The 20,082-nt window shown below is 37.1% G+C and overlaps 1 protein-coding gene and 1 long non-coding RNA gene across 2 annotated transcripts; one reads left to right on the top strand and one right to left on the bottom strand.

Moving 5' to 3' along the window:
* Positions 1-13,951: 13,951 nt before the first annotated feature.
* LOC110882559 lies at positions 13,952-14,401 on the bottom strand. Its single transcript, XM_022130549.1, has one exon. The coding sequence runs from the start codon at positions 14,399-14,401 to the stop codon at positions 13,952-13,954; it is 450 nt and encodes a 149-aa protein (XP_021986241.1).
* A 2,991-nt stretch (positions 14,402-17,392) lies between these two features.
* LOC118483102 lies at positions 17,393-19,352 on the top strand. The gene is made up of 3 exons (XR_004869579.1): positions 17,393-17,555; positions 18,068-18,135; positions 19,105-19,352. It is a non-coding gene; the product is annotated as an uncharacterized LOC118483102 (long non-coding RNA).
* Positions 19,353-20,082: the final 730 nt, after the last annotated feature.

The raw sequence follows: 20,082 nt of genomic DNA, 5'->3' as shown, positions 1-20,082 counted from the left end.
GCTTTAACGTAGCCTCATCAGTAAGCCCCGCTGACATTGTAAATCAATAGAAGTAGAATCTTCTGGTTGATCTCCTAGTTGCAAACGTGCTCTGATGGTGTTCTCTGTAATCACCACAGGTTTCTCAGCAACTGATCCACTAATCACTTCCTTGTTATCCACTGTTTCAACCACAGCCAAATTCCAGAACTCCTTGATATGAGACTGATAAGCAGTGTGCTGTGTAGTGATTGCATAGTTGATACGAGCGCGATGAAGATACTCCATTATTCCCGTGAATTCTAGACTGATTTTGCCTTCTGGTTGAAGATAAGCAGCCATGTTATGTCTAGGTTCCGACATAGATTCAACCTCAGATTTTTCCTTCTTCGTTGGCTTTGCCCGTTCCTTCTTTACTTTCGGTGCCATTTCTGTACATCAAAACAATGACACGTAATGAGAAACCAGTCAAACAGTCAACAAGGATTTCACACTTAGAAAAATTTCAATTTCTTGAAAAAATTCTAAGTATTGAATCCTCGAAGGATGCCATTTGGCCATCGAAGGATTGACACATGGCTCGAAGGATGACAGACTGTTCGAAAGATGTTACTTTCCTCGAAGGATGAAAATCCTTATCGAAGGATCATCTTTCGAAAGATCATAAATTTGAAAGATATCTTGATCATTCGAAAGGTCTGATCAATTGAAGGATGAATCTTTCGAGAAACTTAACATCTTTCGAGTCTCAATTCGAAAGATATTTTGCAACACATCTTTCGAGGTTGAGAATCAACATCCTTCGTGTTGATTTCCGGCAACACAGTTCATCGGATAATTTTCCGGTGAACAATTTACATTTAATTTCCGGTAACAGTTTTAAGTGGGTTTCAAATATGTTTTATACCAGATAAAAACAACATCAAAAACCATTTAAAACATCAACATCTTAGACCAACCCGGACACTAATCCATACACATCCACTGATTTAAACCAAACACCCAAACAAGACACTGTTTAACCTAAACCAAAACCCTTTGACATCAAGATTTAACCATTCCATGTTTCATCCGAACAAAACTGATGATCATCAAAACCTAACACTATGCTTGCAACATTAACACATTGTATATAAAACACAGTTTATCCATGATTTTCATAAACTGAAAATAAGAACAATAAAGGGTAATATAACATGATCAAATGAAGATTTCATAATGTTGTTTGTTAAGAGATTCAGGATTATCCTACCGAATGTTATAAAAATCCTGATATTTTAACTTGTTTTGATTTTGACAGAGTTTCGGGATGATCAGAGGTTTTGTGTGATGAAATTTTGAACAGTTATGTTGAAATGAAGAAGATGACCACTTTTTATACTCTGACCTCGAAAGTCGAACCATCTCGAAGGATCAATGACCTTTCGAAAGATGAAAAGGTGTTTCGAAAGATCAGCTTTGGGTCGAAGGATCCATATCTGGATCGAAAGATACCAGATATTTGAAAGATCTGGATCGAAGGATACCAGATATTTGTGGGAATCCTCGAAGGATATCTTTCAACCTTATCCATCTTTCAACAAGGTCTGATCTGCTCGAAAGATCAAATTGGTCAAATCCTTTGTTGACCAATTCATCTTTCGACTGAGATGATTGACTTTCATTGACTTTCATTGACCATCTGATCTTTCGAGGGCCATTGCTTCCTCGAAGGATCAGATTTCCACCAACACTTTGGATTCTGGGAATTTCCAATTCAAACCCTTCAAAAATTTAGAGGTTTTCAGAATTAACCATTTTGAAAAATTGTCCGTTATGAAGTTCTGCAAAGGTTAGTTTTATGAAGTATCTCGGCTTGCCAGGTATCGGATCGAGCACCAACATCAGTTAATCAAAAATAAGATTAAATTGAAAATCTTTTTGGATTTTAATAAAATAAAAGACAACAATTTTAATATCCTTTGAATGTTATCAAACGACATCACCGCTAATGTCGTGCTGATATGCACCAAACGACAAAACTGTTTAAAATAAGACAATAAAACTAAACAGTAAATAAATATGTACAAACACAACAATATTTTTTTTTTCGAGTTTCTGGCGAAGAGAATCATATCAGCTTGCGGTCTTTTGTCAAAACACATTTCCTTTTAAAATTCTTTTACAAACGCGGATAAGTATTCTACCACAATTACCGATATTGTTATCCACTTAAACTCAGCGATCAAGTGTAATCATAATACAATGAGATACATTTAAGGTATGATTTATACTTACCGACCGGTGTTTATCCACTCACGACACATTCCCGTATCAAGGTATGCACGAGAGTTCATCTTACTGGGGAGTATACCATTTATCATCCGTTTTTAACGTAAATAACATGTGAACAAGTCACTTATTTGAGTTGAAAACAAGCCCTATGTGATAGAATCACTTATTGATGAGGAACTTGATTTTCGATGCATGAGGGCACATGAGCAAGTCCGTGAACAGGTCAGTACTTCCGTACAGCAGAGAGACGAACTTGACTCCCGGATAAATGTGATATTTTATCACTTATTTTGTATGGACATGTGATTGTTTATCACTTATTGAGGTCGAATGCAGTATGAGATATGTACACGTATGTATGGTATCATGGAAGAACTAGACTTTGTCTTTTATAGAAACAACCATGATACCCAGATGATAAATAGCATAAACCCCGAATATCTCAGAACCTCGGCAATCTATCAAACGAAATTTCGGTACCAAGACCATATGCCAATGAGCGGTTCCCACGCGGTTTTCAGTTCGTTATATTTATATCTCCTGCATACTTTAAAATGATCGTGAGTCTACCGGTACATCATTAGTAGAGCTACTTATCAATTCCTTTTTCTTTTGATTTCTAGAAACATGTTTCGACCGACCTCTGATGTAATATCATTTTCTCTTATATTACCAAGAAACTCATTTTTGATTTTCTATTGTTTTTGTGTTTTTCTGAATTTTCTCCCCCTTAAATGCAGAAAGTAAATAAATTAAAGACATATTTTTGTATTTTTGTGGTTTTTCAATGTTTTTGTATTTTTCTTGAAACTTTCTCCCCCTAAAATTCAAAAATAAAATAAAGTAAAAACATATTTTTGGATTTTTTGGTTTTTAGAAAAGTATTTACAAAAACGATTTCCTGATGTCGGTTACTCTTGCTTCACCTTTATGCCGTTTACCAAAAGTAAATAATCGAATCTTGATTTATCAAATGCTTTGGTAAAAAGGTCGGCACGTTGGTGATCGGTATGAATGTGAACCACATCGATAAGTCTCTTTTCAAAGCAATCACGCATGAAGTGATATTTAATATCGATGTGCTTCGTTTTTGAGTGCTGTACAGGATTTCTAGTGATCTGTAAAGCAGCTTCATTATCAACATAAATAGGAGTAGTTAGGAATTCAAAACCGTAGTCCCGCATCTGTTGTTGGATCCATAGAACCTGGGAGCAGCAACTAGACGCAGCCATGTATTCCGCTTCACATGTAGATGTAGCCACACATGTCTGCTTCTTGCACTGCCAAGTGACTAGGCGATTGCCTAAGAACTGACATCCTGCTGTAGTTGATTTGCCATCTTTCTTGCAGCCGCCGAAATCAGAATCACTGTAAGCCTTGAGATCGAAGTTATCATCCTTAGGGTACCATAACCCGGTGTCAGGGCAACCCTTCAGATAACGAAAAATTATTTTGACAGCAGCATAGTGAGAGACCTTCGGATTTGCTTGGTATCTGGCGAGAAGGCACGTTGGATACATAATGTCGGGTCTTGATGCGGTGAGATACATTAAAGATCCAATCATAGCACGATAAAGTGAAGAGTCCACAGCTTCCCCTTTTTCATCCGGAGTAATCCCGTGATTCTGCGGAAGAGGAGTAGAAATTGGCTTCGAATCGGACATCTGGAACCGGCTCAAGATGTCTCCGACGTACTTGGTTTGATGGATAAAAATTCCAGATTCGGACTGATTAACTTGCAAACCCAAGAAGAACGTCATTTCACCCATCGCACTCATCTCGAATCGATCTTGCATCACCTTCTCAAATTCCTTGCATAACTTATCATCAGTAGAACCAAAGATAATGTCATCGACATACACTTGTACCAACAGAAGATCTTCACCTTTTTCTTTGATGAAGAGGGTACAATCGATCAAACCCCGTCTAAACCCGTTGTTCAGCAGGTAGGTAGACAGTGTCTCATACCAGGCTCGAGGCGCTTGATGAAGACCATATAACGCCTTGTTAAGCAGTAAAACTCTGTCAGGATGTAATGGATCTTCAAACCCCGGTGGTTGCTCGACATATACTTCCTCTTCGACTACTCCGTGAAGAAAAGCACTTTTAACATCCATCTGGTACACCTTGAATTTCTTGAAGGATGCGTACGCTAGAAAGATTCTAATAGCCTCCAGACGTGCAACAGGTGCATACACCTCATTGTAGTCAATACCTTCGAGCTGACTGAAGCCTTGAACAACTAACCTTGCTTTGTTTCGGACAACAATCCCACGGTCGTCCTTCTTGCACTTAAACACCCAACGAGTTCCGATCTTCTTGTAGTTGTCGGGCCTATCAACCAATTTCCATACGCCCAACTTCTCGAACTGCTGAAGTTCGTCTTGCATGGCTTCCACCCAGGAATCATCTTTCAATGCCTCCTTCCAAGATCTAGGTTCTTCTTGGCTAACATAGCAGGCGAAAGACCAATCATTTTGTTGTCCCGATTCTCGTATCTCAGCATACAAGCCAGCATTTTCGTTATTTCTGATTTGATTCCTTGTCCTTACACCACTGAGAGCATCACCTATAATATTCTGCTGAGGATGAATGTTATGAATTCGGGTTTCAGAAACTGGAGGAATTTCAACATTTGACCTCAAGTTATTGATATTTAAATTCCCGATATCATTCTGAAGCTGTTGAGTTGTAGAAGATGATGCATTTTCTTCTTGGATAATTGGCGCAGACACTGGATCCGTTGCTTCTGAAGTACCTTGAACCGGACGCGGTGCTTCACCATCATTTGCATCAACATACTCCTCATCCTCCGATGACAAATTGTAATCGACAGCATCATTAAACACCTCATTTGGAACGAGATTGTTGACAGAAGAAGATGCTTGTGAGTCAACAATGATTGGGCGAGCTAACTGAGAGCCAGTCGCATTCTCGCTTTCAGACAACATTTGAGCAATTGCATTGTCATCATCAAATGTCGGCAGATTGAATGAGTCGAAAAGACCATCATAATCAAACATCCATGGATCTCCAGAAGGCTTCGGTGGATTAGAATATCTTTGAACTCTTACTTCACCCTCTTCAATCTTCTTGGTAGTCAGGTTCCATACTGGCAGATTAGGAGTAGCATACCCAAGGAAGTAACCTTCGATAGCTTTGGCACCAAACTTCCCGTCAGGCTCAATCATGGTACATGGTGCACCAAAAGGTTCTAGATATTCCAAGTCAGGAGTCTTCTTGTGTAGGAGTTCGAAGCACGTTTTGCCATGTCTTTTCACTGTGAGAACCCTGTTTAACGTGTAGCAAGCCGAGGCAACAGCTTCAGTCCAGAATCGAACTGGAAGCTGAGACTCAACCAACATGGTTCTTGCAGTCTCAATTAAGGTTCTGTTCTTTCTTTCAGCGACTCCGTTTTGTTGTGGCGTGTACCGAGAGCTGTATTCATGAAGGATTCCTTTTGCAGTGCAAAATTCATCCATAACCCTGTTTTTGAACTCGGTTCCGTTGTCGCTTCGAATTCGCCTCACCTTTAGATTATAAAGATTTTCCAACAAGGTGATCAAATTCTTTAGAATTTCTGGAGTCTCACTCTTGTGAACCATGAAGTCAACCCATGAAAATCTTGAATAGTCATCAGTAACTACCAAGCAGAAAACCTCCCCGTGCACACTCTTGTGTTTGACTGGGCCGAAAAGGTCCATATGCAGACGTTCGAGTGGCATGTTTACAGTGTTAACCTTTTTCAATGGATGTGATTTCTTGATCTGCTTCCCTTTCTGACACGGCACACAGACATCTTGAAGTTGAAAATTCTTCACATTGACACCTCTCACCAGATTGTTTTTGACAAGGTGATTCATTTTTCTGAGGTGAATATGACCCACCCGTCTGTGCCAAGAGATCGTCTCCTTTTCAGTGGCTTTTGAAATAAAGCAAGTAACTTGTTTGGACTTAGTTATTGCTTGGCTCATATCGAGGACATACAAATCATTAACTCTTGGTGCTGATAAGAGAATCCATTCTTCGGGAATCTTGAATCCTGGCTTCAGCACATAACAACCGGCATCATCGAAATGCACGGTGAATTTCTTGTCGCAGATCTGAGAAACACTCAGGTGATTGTGATCCAACTGTTGCACATAATTGATTTTGTCGAAACTCACAACTCCAATTTGAGATCATTCCCTCGCCGGTGATATACCCTCCTTTGTCTCCAGCAAATGCAACATATCCTCCTCTTATACTTCGCACATCGAAAAGAAGACGATAGTCGCCCGTCATGTGCCTGGAAGCCCCACTATCAACAATCCAATGACTATTAATAGTTCCTCCTGGAGCCGCCTGCACATGCAACTAACTTATCAGTTTGAGAGGGGGACCCAAGCCTTTGTGGACTTGGGTCGTCCTTGATCATCAAGGAAAGTGATTTCAATCACTTGATGATTAGGAAAAAGAACCTGTGGTGCTCCCCCTGATTGAATTACCTGTTTTTGTTTCCAAGCTGTTTGTCCTTTACCAGTATTTGTATTAATTGTTTTAGCATTTACTGGTTTTACAGTTGTAGATTTTGCTTGTACAGGTTTTTCTTCTTTGACCTCTGATTTTAAGGCCTTTTCAATTACCTTTTGATTCTTTTGCTTTAACTTCTTTTCCCTTTCTTTCAAGACACGTGGGTCTTGTTTCGGGGAAACTGGTCGTTTTTGGTAATTGATTTCTTGGGGAGCACTCGTTTTTGCCTTCAACTTTTGCAGGTATGGGCAGTATCTTACAATATGCCCAATTGTGCTACATTCAAAGCATGTTCTCCGCTCTACAAACCTCGGAGAAACATGTTGATGACCAGACGGAGAACCAGACAATGAACTTTGTGATCTAGACGTACTAGGACCTAAATCACATCCGTTGGTGTGTTGGGTGTAATTATTTTGATCATTTCGTTTTAAAATTCTAACTTGTTTTACAAAATCAACGTTAGATTTATCCTGAAATGTTTCAAGTTTGTCTGAACCAGTGGATCCAACAAAGTTCATTTTTGGTTCTTGTTTCTTAACAGGAGCTCTTTTGTTTTGCACCTTTTGTTGTTGAACCTTAGGTTGCTCAACCCTTGATTGTTGAATTTTAGGTTGTGCAGCCTTCGGTTGAGTAGCCTTAGACTGTTCAACTTTAGGTTGTTGAACCTTTGGTTGTTCAGTCTTAGGCTGCTGAACTTTAGGTGCTTGAACATTCTTGTTCTGAGCCTTCTTTCCCTGTACCTTACCCTTTCCGGAGTTGACTTGTTGTTTTCGCTCAATTGGTAGTTTTTGGTTTCCGTATTGTTTTCTATTTTGTTCGCACGGAATTGGATCACATTGAGTAACTGTAACTTTGCCACTTTTGTTCCCCAAAAACTTATCAGTGCATCCTTCAAAAATTTGCTCAATTAAATCTTGATTTACATTTTTAATTGGAAAATCTTTGTTAGAGTAGATTTTGCTATCTCCTTTGAGCGTATACAACAAGTTATTCCCTTCAGAGCTAACTACAAGGGATTCCATTGCTTTTGACATTTCAGTCTTACTCGGTTTCACTGGTGGATCACACAGAATGTGATTCTCGATAGGAATATCTGTTGTAACCGAGTTAGACTGTTGTTTCACAATTTCTTCAGATTCATCGTCCGAAGAATCAGCATCCTCAATAATAGGAGGACTCTGTTCCTTAACACACGATGTATCTGTCACGTTCTCAGATTCTGATTGACCCGAGGATGATGTACCAGTTGTGAACCCGAGGCCTGCTGCAAAGTCATCTAGACCGAGTGGCACAGTAGGTTCAAAACGGGGCATATCCTCGTCATCAGGCAATTTGGAGTAATTGTGATTCATTGGGGGAGGGCATGATTTGAATCCAATACATTTTGCATCCCCCTTTTTCCTTTGAACGTCAATGATGTGATCCAATACATAGCGGGAATTGGAATAGCTTTCCAATTTCTGCTTAATTGTCTCACATTCACATCGAGCTGTTGCTAACTCTACCATTTGCTTTTCAATTGTGTCAATAAGATTATTGTTAGCATGTTGTTTTCGCAAAACAGCCTTTTTGTAATTCTGAAACATCATGTCTTAATGACGCAATTGTTGCTTTAAATTCCTTTTCATTTCTGGTTAAAAACAAGTTAGCTTCAGTTGCTTTAGAAAGATCTACAATCAATTCTTGATTGTGTTTGTGTGTGATTTCAAACTGAATTTCTTTTTCTGCATATTCTAAACACTTTGCACATTCAATAGGAGCAGAAATAGAGTCAGAATTAGTATCACATACCTGAGAAGTTTGACCTTCTACGTGAGCCATAAAGGCTGTATGAAAAGAAAAAGATCCATCTTCAGAGAAAAACTGAGCAAGCTTCTCGGAAGTTCCAGCAGATTTCTGGCAAAGAATAGATCTCCTTTTGCATAATGCTTCAGCTTCAGCCAACAGCTCATCAACTTCCAAATCTAAAGCATCACTTGATAAATCACCAGCATCAAGTGATTCCCCATCCATGCTCCCACTATAACCCGAACTATCTTCATCTTCTGAAGATTCACCAGCAGACACGGGTTCCACTACCTTCTCAATCACTTTAGCATAGCATGCTGTTCCACCATTTCCTCCTTCTCCAAGCTGAAGGTTCCAGTTACAGATTTCATCAGCTTGAACAACCAATCCTCTGTGGGGATTAGTGTTTGTGGTTCCAGATGCATTTCCTCCAACAGGAACTATTGATCTGACAGTATTGTTGTTCTGTTGCTGTTGTGGCTGTCCTTGATTCCTGAAGGGATTCTGATTTCCTTGCTTAGGTGGCTTCTGACACTCCCGCTTGAAGTGACCCTTTTCACCACAATTAAAGCAAGTGACAGCATTCTTATCAAAACCATACTTGGTGTTGTTGTTGCTTTCCAAGTTGGTTCTCCCCGTCCTTTCCATAAACTCCTTTGCTCTTCGAATTGCACTAGCAAGAGCCCATTTGATATCCATCATTTCAAACTCTTCTTTATCCACTTGCTGATAATCTTCATTTGTTAGATTGATATTCCCAATCTGACCTGCGACCAATCCACAATAGGCACTAACCAAGGTGTTCAACATCTCCATATGCTCCTTGGCTATTTCGACAGTGACTTTTGAAAAGTTGGAAGTGTCTAATCTGACTGTGTTCGGATTGGAAGTGGCTTGAAAGTTTGAAGAGCTTCCATAAAACCCTTGCTGTTGCGGTTGTTGCTGCTGAGCTCTGCTTGAGTCTAAGAAAGGCGGTGGTGTGAATTGCTGAGCTGTCTGTTGTTGTTGAGAAGAAAAATCTGGTCTTGAATACATCATCGTGTATGCTGAAGGATCAAACTGATTTGTTGTGGAAGGTCCGGTGTTTGAGATGAAAGCTGTTTGAAGTTTCGCGTGTTGAGAGGCTGGTTTTTCTCCACTGATACCTCCTGCAATCCCATAGTACATCTCTGGATTTTGAGGAGTTAGTGTTTTTTTTGCCTTAAGCTTTTCTTCTACATCCTTGTTCTCCAATCTTTGAATTAACTCATAGACGGTGATTGTGTCTAGAACACCATTTTCTTTAAGAATTTCAAGAAAACTGCTCCACTTTGATGGTAAGCTATCAGCAAATCTCTTCACCATTTCTTGTGGAGTGGCAGTGACTCTAAAAGCAAACATCTCGCTCAACAAGTGATGGAACGTTGTAGATAACTCTGCCAAAGTCTCATTCTCCATACACGTGAATCCTTCAAACTCTTTCTTCAGTAATTCTTGCTTGATCTTTCTAGATTGAGCATTTCCTTCACATCGTAACGTGAGCATATCCCACAAGCTTTTAGTAGTCGTGCAGTAAACAAACTGGTGGTAAATGTCTCTGTGAAGAGCTTGTGTGAGAATCATGAATGCTTTCTTTTCTAACTCAAATTTCTTCTTATCATCATCAGACATAGTGCTGTAAGTTTCTGGATTAGATCCTGCAACTTCCAACTCATTTTCAAATGGGGTGAAGAAACACATCCATAGATCTTGACCTTGCCCCTGAACATAAGTTCTCAGCCTTTCTTTCCACCATCCCCAATCATTGATGTGATTTAGTTTTGGCGGTTTTGTGCTTGTACCAATTTCACTGTCGTTCTGCATCATTGCTTGAATGCTGCTGCTTTGATTTGTGACCAATGCCCATTGATTTGCAGTTATCATTGCAGCTTGAGGTGGGGCAATAGCCTGCATCCATGCAGTTTTGTTGAAATCTGACGCAGATTGTGTAGCTGATGATTGCGTAGCTGATGATTGTGGAGTCAAAGTTGTTGTAGTCCACGCGGTTGGATCCCACTGACCGTTTGTTCCCATTTTTAAAAAAATTAATATATTAAGTGAAAATGGATTTAAAATTTGAAAAACAAGTTTTTCTTTTTGAAAATTCAAAGTTCACAAACTATGTTAATATGTTGAAAAGAAACAAACAGCCGAAAGATCCTGGATCGAAAGACCTGAAAAACACAACTGTTAAACTTAAACAGATAAAGGACCGAAAGATAATACTTGTTCGAAGGATCAACAGTGTTCGAAAGATCACTGTTGAATTTCGAACAATAATTTCGAAAGATTCTCCAAGACGAAGGATCCTTATCTTTCGAATAGTAACAGTAGCTCGAACAATATATCCTTCGAAAAGATTCCTTGGCTCGAAAGATAACTCACAGACTTCGAAGGATGTTCGAAGGATGAATATCTGTCGAACCTCCTTTGATCGAAAGATAGTCTTTCGACTTCGAAGGATATCTTTCGAACAGATCTGACACAGTTGACAAAAGGTGACAGGTTGGTGAAAAAGGTGATTGGTTGGTAGACAACTTTCGGCAGAAGGTATGTTCAGACCTTACCTTTTCACCAACTCAGATTTGACTAATAAAAAATTGCCTAAAATAGAAGGTTCTTATCCAGAAACCGGTCACCGGAGTTAGCCGGAATTTTGGCCGGAAATTACCAAACCTTTTAAAACAAGATTTTAAGTTACCCAAACCTTCCTTTAACACACCCGGTTAGTTTAGAACACGTTTTTACGTCAAGAAATCCAAGAAAAACACTAAAAACGGGTGCTAAACCAAGTGAGTTTTGTCCAAACACTCCAAATTCTTGTATAAACTCGGTTTTTTAACAAGGAAAAGAGCCACGGCTCTGATACCACTTGTAGGTCCCTCGGAGGTTGAGGTTAAACCTTATCCTTGTTATGTTTAACACTCTAGCAAGTGCGGAATCCAAGCTAGAGTGCAAACCGATAGTTTAGATGAGAACAAAAGCTACAAAGAGAAAGAGTAGACACACAAGATATCAAAGTTTTCTCTTGTATTTCAGTAGACACGGTTACAGCCCTTGACCAAACTGAAAATGCTCTCTACAAGACTTGGTTCACTCACAATGTCTATCCAATGTCTCACAAATGTCTCACTGTGAACTGAACCATTACATGGGTATATATACCCATAACAGATTGACATGTCGAAGGATCAGAATGCCTGGTCGAAAGATCATCTATCGACCAGAAACCCACCGAAGGATCAACATATACCTCGAAGGATGGTATATCCTTCGAGGTCCATTTGTATCCATCGAAGGTTATCCTTCGAGGTCATCGAAGGATATAAACAATCCTTCGATGACATCCTTCGACACAACATATGTTACAACCTAAGTGTTGACTGTTTGGCCAAGTCAAACCAGGAGGATGGTTGACTTGGTCAAACTTACATTCAAACACATATACAAACCAACAAAAGACGTAAACAAGACTAACAAAAGACATCGTTTTATAACATTACAAAATACAGACAAAGTACAGACACAAGTGCACCAACATAATTCAAACACATTTTATAACAGATGGTTGAAACAACAAAAACTTACAGACAACGTTAACAGGACCAGTTAGAGAAATACAAAATACATATCATAACATAACATAAGGGTTGAATGAGAAATATATGAGTATTTTAACCATAAGTACATAATATTTTGAGCACAAGATGCAATAATAACTGAAAACTAAAGAGGATTACAACCAAGTACATTAACAAATTAAGAGCACTAAGTATGATCAAAATATTCACGAGAAGCACAAAATTGTTCTATTTGTATAAAAAACATAGAACTACAAAATTTCAATTTATAAGTTGAGTAGATATGAAACCCTAAAAAATGCCCGATTTAACTACAAACTACTCAAACAAAAACATAATTTGGGCAGAAATACATAAATACCATTACATCCTATCATCAATTCTATCACCTGATTTCAAAACAATACACACATCATCAGTAACTCATAAATAAAAATATTAACAACGAAGAACCCTAAGTAGTATTTGCATTAAAATTCACAAAAAAAACAGCTGATTGAAGAGCACATTTGATGATTAAAGAGTAAAAGCACCAAAATTAGGGCACCAAAGAAATACCAGGAAGCGGGGAGTGTTTTATCCCAAAAAAAAAAATCAATTGCTACTGCGTTCTCAATTTAATCTTTTTCGGTGTGAGTTTATTCGGATCCATTTAGGAGTCTAATTTCAGATTGTAATTCATTTGTTATAAGAATTTAGATGAAAATAAATGTTGGATTTTGTAAAGAGGGAGCGTGATATTAAAAGAAAAAAACCTAATATATTTACCACGACACGTGTCAACTATATAGGCAACAATTAATTGAAAAGAAATCAAAGGAGGGAGGGTGATAAACTTACACGTGTACTTATTTTGATTTATAAGTATAGAGATTCAACTTTAGATAGATGAGTACGTAAGAAAAGGCAAAGAATAAAATACAATACGTGAATACATACATATATGGATATAATGTGTGCACCTACCTAAATACATATAGTTAAAGCGGTTTTTGTAATATTTATCATATCTTTGGTTCGGAAACAAACGTTCGTATTATCTTATGCTATATTAAGTTAATAATAGATTTGTAAAGGTATTAGGAAAATCATTTAAATATAGTTTTTGGTCCAACTAATAAATTTGATGACATGATCTTTTCTATGTAACGTTTATGTGTATTAATGTTGTTTCAAATAAATATTGGATTATAGTAATGTATGGATCTATCTGGACTAGATCTATTTGATTAGTTTATGATGTTTATAGTTTACTTTTAATTTTAAATTTGTTTAATTTTAAAATATTAATGCTTGAATTAGTAGAGAACATATTTGAACAGGTAAGCATTACATTTGCATATGTATTTTGTTTAATGGATTTATATTCGATTTTAATGATTCCTTTAACAAATTGAATTAGAGTTTTCTATCTTTGGTGTTAAATTCCTTTTATGTTTATCATTTATGTTATTTAATCGGTTTCCTTTATGCATTCTCAAATTTAACCTGTCACTTTTAATTGGGTCTATTTACTAGATTTGCCATTTCTTTCTTTCTTTTTTTTTTTTGAAAGGTAACTATCATTAACACAAACACCGACCCAAGCCGTGCCAGCAAAACAAAACAAAACAACAACAACGATTACATAGTTACAAAAGATAACCACTCCCTCCACTCCAAACCTTTATGTTTCGATCTATAAGAAAACCATAAAAAGCCTAAAGCCTTAATCCCACTCAGAATATTATCTATTCTAATAGGTGTATTAGAAAATTTTGCATTGTTCCTAGCTCGCCACAAACTCCAACAACCGATCAAAATAATTCCTTGAACCGCGTCCTTTTTCTTCTCCGATACGTCAAGGTCTTTAAAATAGAAAGGAGGTCTTTGAGATAAAAGGCGAAAATGTTTGGTATCTTACACCAAACACTAACACCGTTCCAAACGTTCGCGGCAATAATGCACGTATTAAACACATGATCGACCGTTTCTTCTTCCGAATTACACATCGGGCATAAGGAGGCGGTGATACCAATATTTCTCTTTGTTAAGGCTTCGGCGGTAGGGACTTTATCCATCTCCATCCTCCACGCGTGAATGTTAACCTTAGCGGGGACCCATTTACACCAACTCAAAATGAAAGAACTACCTTGAACCTCCTCCTCCTCTTTCAACAATCTTTTAACAGATTTAACAGAAAACATACCAGCTGGGTCTGCACTCCACTTCCATCGGTCCGAATAAGACAAAACCTGAACTCCCATAAGCTCCTATTACAGCTGAATAAGGTTCGAATCCAGGCCTGCGACTGCGATATCAGTTCTCCAGCACCAATTAAACTGAACCACGTTGTCGATAAGCTTAATTCTGTCGGCCACACTCCATTTTTTTTCAACCTCCAGGCTGAACAACTCAGGGAATATATCTTTGAGAGGATCATTGAACAGCCAAGAATCTAACCAAAAAGTTATATCTTCGCCATTACCAACAGTGCCTTTCATAAAACTCCTTAACGGCCCCCCCGATCTTCGTTTTAATAAAATATTTTGTTATGTTAAGCCAAACACCGAAGCACGTTTTTTTAAAAGGAATGCAATCCCAACCCACTCGACTCGAATGAATAGCATCAACGACTCTTTTTTAAAAGATTTCTTGTACTTTTAAAGGGGAGCAAAGTTTTTTCCAAGTCTTGGTGTGAGTGAAATGATACTAGGTGCTTCCTTTGGTATTTGCTTCAAAATACGTTTTTTTAACTGCAAAACTCTATATAAAATATATAGAAAATAGGTCAACAAAAAGCTGAAACCCTGATAATTATATCAAAATATCGAGGATATTAAAATCTCTTTACCTATCTCATTTAAGGGAGCCAAATTTAGACCTACTAGAGATCCACAAAAAAAAAAGTTTCCGCTTATAACATTGACCGTACGCAAAAACCGAACGTTCATATTGCTAAAAGCATTTACCAGATGAAGTGAAGGTCCAGAGTAGGTGTGTTAATTTCAACAGGACACAAAACTTATACAAATTATGTTGGTTCAAGTTTAGGGTAAATGAGTTCGAGTTAGTTTTAGGTTTAAAGATACCCGTTATATGGTCGTGAGTTGAAACTCGCTTCAAAAAAGTATGTTGTCAAATAGTCAATTGATGTGCTCTAAATATACATATTTTTATATAGTTATTCCTACACTTTTGAGTGACTTTACGGTTGTTTTTGATTAAAATCCACTCATAGTTGGTTCGTGGTTGAAGTTTGATGATTTTTAGTGAAAACCAAGCTAAAATGATGAATTTTATAATAAATGTGATGATGGTGTCTCAAAGAAAAAATTATACTTAATGAATGAATATTGCATTAATTGGTGATTGGTTTGTTAACATGTTTAATATTTTCATTTGCAAATTCAAAATTAAATGTAAAAGAGACAAAAGGGCTCGAGCAGCTTTTAGTTGAAATAGGCTATCCCAACCACTTTTTCAAATGCCCAAATGTATTAAATTATGAAAAAACATGTATATATACAATGACATTATCGAGTAAATGAATTACCATATGACATGCACACTATATCCACTATTTACAAGATTGGTTTATTAATATATATGGAGTAAATGAAATTACCATGTGACATGGGCACTATATCCACTATTCACAAGATTAGATTATTAATATATAGGAGAATGAGAAATTGAATGTTACATTTATTATTTTTCTAAAATTCGTGATGGGAACTTTAGAGAATTGAATTGAAAGACCAATTTAAATTATTGTTATGAAGTCCATGGAACTGAGAAAAAGGATTATTTCGTGCCAACTTGGATAAATTTTTGAAGTTCAGTTGATTTTCATTATCAATTAATTTTGATTGGGCTCTAAAGTTGGTGTTGGATGTTTAGAAGAAATAAATGGGTTGTTGTCGAAAATAACATAAAAATTATAAAGGCCCACAAACAAGGTAACGTAGAGGAGAATTCAACGAGAAAAATGGAGGATGCTTTTGGCGGCTGGAATAGGGCAAGAGGTCAGGCGCAAATTGAGAAAAGAGTGACTTTTATTTACGGAAGACATCGCAAGAATACAAGTCTGACACCTCGGAAATTTGTATCAAATAATATGGTAACACGTGACTAATGAACTATCAAATATGCCACAATATTGGACTGGAGGGACTAATTGTGTAAAATAGTGGTAGTATGAATGCGAAGGGACTAAATATGTCAACATGCCAGTTTTTGGCCTCTGAGTGACCCTTACGGACCGCAAGGCCTGATGCCTTACGGGCCGTAAGGCAATTAATAATAATGTTACTGGCAATGCCTTACGGACCGCAAAACTTTTAGTCTTACGGACCGTAAGAACTTGAATCTGTGTGCGCGCTAAAGTGCTTACGGACTGTAAGCACTTATCCCTTATGGTCCGTAAGGCATGGTGCTGGCAGTTTTGTTTGTTGCTCAAGGCAGCTGGCATTGCTGCCACCTCTCTCGCATTTTGCTACTCTCCCTCAGCTTCTAACACATCATAGCACACCTGTTAACACTGGAAATGATGGCCAACACCTGGCTTAATCCTACATCACTTGTTCTAGTATAAATACCAACCAAATTCAACCTTCCAACTTGCTCATTTCACTCATTTCTCTCTACTCACTCATTTCTGGAGATTGGTTCTCTTTAGAGGCCTCCTCTGAGTTCAAGCTTCATTCTAGAACACTTGTAAGTGTTCCTTCTTAGTTCATTTCTTTCGTAGGCTAAGTAATTAGCCGAAATTCAAGCAAATTGACTATTGCCTTGACTTTCGATTATGACCATTATGGTCCAACCATTGTTTGAATTGAACATGGCTACGCGATCGTAATAAGGTAGGTGATAATCCCCTATGAGGGCACCTCCTGAAGATCACGTTAAGTTGGTCAAATGACGGGTCAAAGTTATGTTTAAATAAAAGTCAAAATGCAGTTTTATGGAAAATGTATAAAATGAACTTCTAAGTATCTAAACACATATTTTTGACATTATATCAGTCACTATAATGTAACACCCCAAAAATATTAAATTTAAATATAATTATATAAAAATGTGAGTTGGTCAAAACCAACGGAAAAGTAACTAGGAGTAAATAACCTAGTTAACTAAATGTTAGTAAATGATAAGGAAATTGTAAATAAAAGCACCTTTTATAAACTTGAAAACCTTGGAGGAATAAAAGAGAAATTATGAAATAAAGTTTTAATTAAAATATATCAAAAAGCAAAACACACACATGTGTGTGTTCTGGTCGAAGAATACACAAAGCACAAAAGGGGCTCTCATCTTGAACCCTAATTCACAAAGAAATCATCAAAATTCAAGAAGAAAAACGAATCAAAATAAAATCCAAGCTGAATTTAGTGATCACTCAAGTGAGGGGATCACAAGGTATGTCTAATTTTCATGTTTGGTGATATCTTGAATCTTTGGTGAACACTCATAATCGAAATTCTTGATTTAATGTTGAATGAATGAGTGGAATTATGATGAATCCATATCTAGGAACAAACCCTAGTTGAAAGCTTAATGATTTAGTGTTGAAAACTAGGAAATTGATGAACACCCATATATGTATTAAGTGGGTTTTTATAACAATGTGATGAACACATGATTTTGTATGCTAAATTGTGAAAAACTGATGTTATGATGCAAGTCTTGATATTGTTCATGAATGCTAGACATAATGGTTTGATTTGATGAATGAAACTTGGTTAAAAAGATTAGTCATGAACTAAATAAAAGACATATAAAAATCTTGCCCGTAAGGTGTTTGTTAAAATACCTAAACGAATGTTGGTATGATGAAATTATGAAAGAAATACGTAATTGGCAAGATTGATGAATTACGTGTAATATGAAATGATATGAGTTCTAAACACGCTGTTGGTTGAACTCTATAGGCAAGGTGATTGAATCTTCAAGCAGTCAAGTTGGAACGGACGCGCGCTTGAAGGATAAGCTTTGAAAGGTGCGCGACTTGTAGTTTCGTTACATTATGTAGATAAGCTAGTCGTAAATATGTTAATGTTGTTATAGTGAAAATGTATGTGTTTGGTATGCCGTTGAAGTGATGGAACTCACTCGACAACCAAACGGGTCAAAATAGACAGTTAGAATATGATTGATGTAGTTATAGCAAAAATGTATGTGTTTGGTATGTCATTGAAGTGATGGAATTTGCTCGATAACCAAATGGGTCAAATAGATGGTTAAAACGATAGCGATTTTAAGTGATTCGAATGTCACGCAACAAATCGGTAGATTGAATGCGCAAGCCGAGAAACGGACACGCCAAAATTTGATTGAGGAACCCTTGGATTTGGGTCAAAACTTAGAAAACTTGATTTCATTGAATGTTGATAAAAAAGTGTATGCTTCAATTGTAGATAACAAGCATGACATAAATGTGTGCGCAAACCATGTAATGGGAGCGAAAACGCTAATTTTTTACAAGCCCGGAATGGGTAAAAATGGCAAGAAATGACCATTGTTATATAACATGTAGTGTGATGTTAAAATGAAATGGATAGAATAATCACATAAATGATTTATAAGCCAATAGCTTATAAATCAGATTTTGTTGTGAAGTGAGGTGATAAGCGTATCCGTAATTGTATTACGGTCGCATAGAAACAAGAATCGTGTAAAACGGATGTGTATATTGAAAGTTATGATAAATTAAAGTTGGAAATTGGATAAAACACATAACTGGGCAAATGCAACGAAAAAAAAAGAAACCTTTTATCGAAAAGTGGTTGTCGCGTCACGCGACAGGAAACAAAGAACATCGTCGCGGCACGCGACGGCTGTCGCGGCCCGCGATAGAAATGGCCAAAGCCTCATAAGGATTTTTTAATTTTATTGTTTTTGCATAAGGATTTTGTTTAAATGGTTTTCAAAGCCTCATAACTAATGTTTATGTTGGTTTTGATCATAGGTGAACATTATGGGTCTCCGGATGAAGATCGAGCGAAGAACAAGAACCGAACACACGTTTAAACGAAGCTTCCGCGCTGATCTCGTTTTGTTTTGTTAAGAAGTGAATTATGTAAACACTTATAACTATGTTTTTGAATGTTTAAAACATGTGTGAATACTTTTGATGTAAAAGTTTTTAGTAAGTGTCATTTTTGTTATAAAATGCTAACTAAATGTTAAAAATTAGTAAGGATCTTACATATAACATATTAGAACATGTCACAAAATGTTCAGCCCGTCATTTCCAGTTTATAGTTCGGTTTGCAACCGAAAGTTAAGCAGTTTGACTTCTGCTTTGACTTTCGATTTAGACCCGATTTAGCCAATCTAGCTACTGATTTGAAGTTGCATTATGATCATATTTATGTATGGAATAACCCTCTGAGGTTATACCATTTGGTCATAATCAGTTGTCGGGTTTTGTGCAAGTTCATGTAATATGCCATAATATTGACCAAAATGCCCTTTTGTGCATAAATTGGTTTTAAACAATAATGTACCTATAATTTGTAATACCTACTGATGTAGTAACATATTAACCTTATTTTGGCATATTGAACTTGACATTGACTCATTCGATAACCCGATACCGCCTATGCGCGTACGATTAACTTATGTAACTTAGTTTATATAAGTTAGCCGAATTGGGTCAAATCTTTCAATTTCTTTTAAAATCCAGAATGTTATATTGTTTACCCATATTATAGAAGTCATAGTACTTGTGAGGGTTTAAACTACATTCTATCCGGTCACCGCTTAAACTAGCGCACCGTACCGTTTTCTTTATATTAATTAACCGGTCCAAGTCTATGACTTGAATAGGACCCGTTAACATTCTAATTGGTTATTACACCATTCATTCCAGACTAAGGGCGTCCAATAAATTGCAACCTTACTTGTTATTTTGTTTGAACGAATGTGCTTATATATTGTCTTT

Source organism: Helianthus annuus, chromosome 10, assembly GCF_002127325.2.
Source record: "Helianthus annuus cultivar XRQ/B chromosome 10, HanXRQr2.0-SUNRISE, whole genome shotgun sequence".
Taxonomy (NCBI): Eukaryota; Viridiplantae; Streptophyta; class Magnoliopsida; order Asterales; family Asteraceae; genus Helianthus; species Helianthus annuus.
This window is presented reverse-complemented; position numbering and strand designations above follow the sequence as displayed.